The sequence below is a fragment of the Pyrus communis genome, chromosome 15 (assembly GCF_041283825.1).
Source record: "Pyrus communis isolate YQ-2024b chromosome 15, ASM4128382v1, whole genome shotgun sequence".
NCBI lineage: Eukaryota > Viridiplantae > Streptophyta > Magnoliopsida > Rosales > Rosaceae > Pyrus > Pyrus communis.
In genome coordinates this window covers 31703554-31707347 of record NC_142579.1, presented here as the reverse complement: position 1 = coordinate 31707347, position 3794 = coordinate 31703554, and the positions used below count along the sequence as shown (strand labels likewise).

The following is a 3794-nucleotide window of genomic DNA, read 5'->3' as shown; positions in this document are numbered from 1 at the left end:
CAATTTATTTATACTCATCATTAAGCCTTTAATAAGGAAAGGGATTTGGAGTCCCTGAGCCTCTTGACCAACAAATTTGAACTCTTGAAATTTGATTCAATGGTTAAAAATAGAGGGCATCATTGAATGTTATAATAACTTTAACCGTTGGATCAAATTTCAAGGATCCAGATTTATTGATCAGTAGAAGGGATCCAGAGAGGATCCCTTCCCTTAATAATAATAATCTTCTAAAAAGATGCCACGTTTATTTAATTGTTTTCTTTTCTTTTGAAAATATTATCTGTCCAAGTATAATACTAAGCGAAGACCGTATCATCACCGTCTTTCAAGCACCATCCACCTCCAAATACAATAAAACGGCGCCGATTTTTATAACCATACAAATTAACAGAATGTACATTAAAGAATTGAGGGAATCATAATCGTCCACGTCAACTACAATCTTATTTTATTCACTGTCTCATAATTTTATTATTGATAATGTTAAAATTATTATATTTTTAAACAAAATAATGTGTTATCGTGTGTTATAACGAACAAAGAAGATGTTTATAATATAGTATATTTCTTAAAATAATTTAATTTTAAATGAGTTGTAGCACTATAGGACTGTGTGACAGTAATATTCGACGAAAATTTTCTCGATTACCATCACAATTAGTATATACGTACAAATGATGTGTATGTATGTATGTCGGTATACGAGTTCAATATATACCCTCTCGGCTGCCTTAACCTTTTCCTTTCTTCTCGGTAGCTGCTGCTGAGTCAGTTACCCTAGAAAGGCTGCTTCTTCATCTCTCTCTCGTCCCCCTTTCTCTCTCAGAAGGCTCTGAGCAATCAGCTGCTCCAGCAAGGCTTCTAGAATCTAACGTCTGCGCCGAGTCAAAATCAATTGAATCGGAACTTCAACTTGGGAATTTTGTTTTCTTCCGAATTCTATCTGGTAATTTATCTAATCCTTTACCTAATTTGAGCTCCGATTGTAGCTGGATTTGAATGCTTTCGGATTTTTGTTTCGGTTCAAGTTTTTCTCGGTTCGATTTTGGTGTTTCGAGCGATCAAATTTGGAGTTGAGCTGGTTTTCCAGCTCAGGAATGGTGGAGTTCGAAAAATTGGGGATTTTAGCTTTTTGGGGTTTCTTATTTTTTGGTAAAGCTGTGAAATTGGTGTTGCTTTTGATTTGTTTGATTGATTTGGATAAGGAAATTAAGGATTTTTGTTTTCGTTGCTTCATTATTCATGTTTGAGCTGATAGTTTATGATTGGTGGGTGGTTCTGATTGCTAAAACTCCCATCTGGGTTTGGATTGTAACCATGAGCATGTTTGGGACCACTTTTGGAATTGCCAAAAGCACTAAATGTGCTTATGGATCATAGAAGAGCTATTTGGAGAAGCACCTGTTAAGTGCTTCTTCATAAAACACTTCTAAAAATCCTATAAGAGCTGTCCTAAACCAACCATATGAATTTGTTTGATTTCACAACTGCGTTTTCAAGTCTGTAATCAACTTACAGAGTTTCAATCCTTGTTATTACACTACTTAATTTGTTGGAAAGAAAGAGAAAAGCAGGCTAATGATTTGTATTTAAAGGAGAAGTACCGGGGTGATGCTGTAAGATAATTGACAAAAATGCCCATTGTCGTAGTTATGCAGTTGTGGGAGGTGTATCCCTTTGTTAGTTGTGATTTCTGGTTCTGAAAATAGATGTATGTTGATTTAGTGGTCATCTTTGTGTTGTGAGTTTTCTTTTTCTTCAATGACAATGCATTGAATCTTCGTTTGCAGCCTTTGCATTTATGTTATTTGTTTCTGATTGTTGTTTCAGTACTCAAAGTAATATTTACAAACATGTAACAAGTTGCATATAGTGTATTATCTTTTCATACCCTCCTGCTCACGTGCATTTAATCGTATGTGGTGTCGGCTTAATTTCTTGAATGTACTTGAGACTTTTTCATTTTGTTTGTTGAATTTTGACATCTTTTTTATTTGTAATTGTTGTTGTTCCATTCTTGGTATGCGCTTAAGCCTTTAGCTGAACGTCATCTGTAATCCGTAAATGAGGTGGTTGTTCTATTACTCATGTTAATGTGGCCTTTTATTTGTTTCAATAGCTCTGCTACTATCATTTTGGGAGAGCGTGAAACATCTTTGAGAGCTCAAATGCCTAAGGATAGGAGGGGCCGTTCTGTGACTCCTGATAGGTATAGAGCATCTCCTTATCCATGCAGCTCCAGTCATACAAGGTGGTCGTCACCCAGAATTCCTTCAGAAACTGAGGACAATGTGAAAGAATGGGAAGAAGCCAGATGCCCCGTTTGCCTGGAGCATCCACATAATGCAGTTCTCCTAATATGTTCATCGTATGAACAAGGGTGCCGCCCTTACATGTGTGACACGAGCTACCGCCATTCAAATTGTCTAGACCAGTACTGCAAGTCATTTTCGGCAGAAACCTCACCAACTATCCCACCAGAAGGAGCAACTCAGATATCAGATACTCAGTCGTCTCCATCTGCAACTCTTGAATCAACAATTACTCATGTGCAAAATGATAGTACAATTGAGGAGGTGCTCTCCTCCATGAATGCCGTATCTTGTGAGCATCAGGCTGATCCGAAGCTCGTGTGCCCCCTCTGCCGTGGGGAGATAACAGATTGGATTATTGTTGAGTCTGCTCGTTGTTTCATGAATGCGAAATCAAGAAATTGTTCTTGTGAGACATGTAATTATAGCGGAACCTATGCAGATCTCAGGAAGCATGCGAGGCTGGAGCATCCACTAGTGTGCCCATCAGAGGCAGATCCACAGCGACAGCGTACCTGGAGGAGTTTGGAGCGACAGAGGGACATTGGCGACTTGTTCAGCTCAATCCAATCTTCAGTTGGAGAGGATAGGGGTGATGATAGCAGTAGTTTGCCGGTTGATGACGGTGCGGGCTGGCTAACCATATTCTTTCTAGTTAGAGTAGTTCGACCCGGGTCCAGTTCAAGGAGCAGCAGCTGGTCTGGTACCACAAGAACCAGAGCACAAGTTAGTATGAGAAGGAGAGCAACCAGGCTTTGGGGGGAGAGCTACGAGGGCGAAGCAGCATCTTCTACTCTAGAAGAGGATAACGAGTCTTCAGATGGCGACTCGGGTGTTAGGAGGAGACGCAGTGCGCGCCTTCGGCGATGGACAACACCGGACAACAACCAGCCGTGATTGCATACGTTTGCGCTACCGGTGAATTTGTTTCTTTTTTGTCATCCTGCTTTTTACGAAAGGGTTTGAAAGTTAAGTTTGCTCCAATTCTGCAGTTTTCGGTAGCTTACTGATTGTCGAAAACTCTCTGATAAAAGAAAATGTATGTGATTTAGTGCTTCAGTTCGAATAGAAAAACGAATGAATGCCCGGAAAAACTTCTTCACATTCTGTTAACGAACCAAGCTGATAAATATGATGCCGAGAGATAATGAAGAAATGTATTTATATGTTCATTTCGCAACACTTGCATATTTGGAATTTTTGTCCACCAATGTAATGAGAATACGTCTTTATGCCGAGAATGAGTTTACCATCGTTGTGTCGTCTTGATTTAGTGATGCATTGTCATGTAAGAATAAATTTGTATATAATAATGCTTATTTACTTTGCTTATCAAACCGGAATTAAAATATCATGCGACGGTAAACTCGATTCAATCGAGGGTTTTAATAATAAATTTTGAGTGGTAGAAGTGCCTTTACGTAAGCAATTCAAAAAATTTTAAAATAAAAAAAAGCAGAAGTGCAGGATGGTGTCACA

At 38.7% G+C, this 3794-nt stretch overlaps 1 protein-coding gene across 1 annotated transcript; it reads left to right on the top strand.

Annotated features, from left to right (window-relative positions):
- Window positions 1–744: 744 nt before the first annotated feature.
- On the top strand, window positions 745–3567 carry LOC137740954 (uncharacterized). Its single transcript, XM_068480762.2, has 2 exons — window positions 745–949; window positions 2123–3567. The coding sequence occupies exon 2, from the start codon at window positions 2172–2174 to the stop codon at window positions 3210–3212; it is 1041 nt and encodes a 346-aa protein (XP_068336863.1). The 5' UTR covers window positions 745–949; window positions 2123–2171; the 3' UTR covers window positions 3213–3567.
- Window positions 3568–3794: the final 227 nt, after the last annotated feature.

Excerpts from the sequence above, each read along its gene's own strand:
- LOC137740954 (XM_068480762.2), top strand. The coding sequence starts at position 2,172 with ATGCCTAAGGATAGGAGGGGCCGTTCTGTGACTCCTGATAGGTATAGA.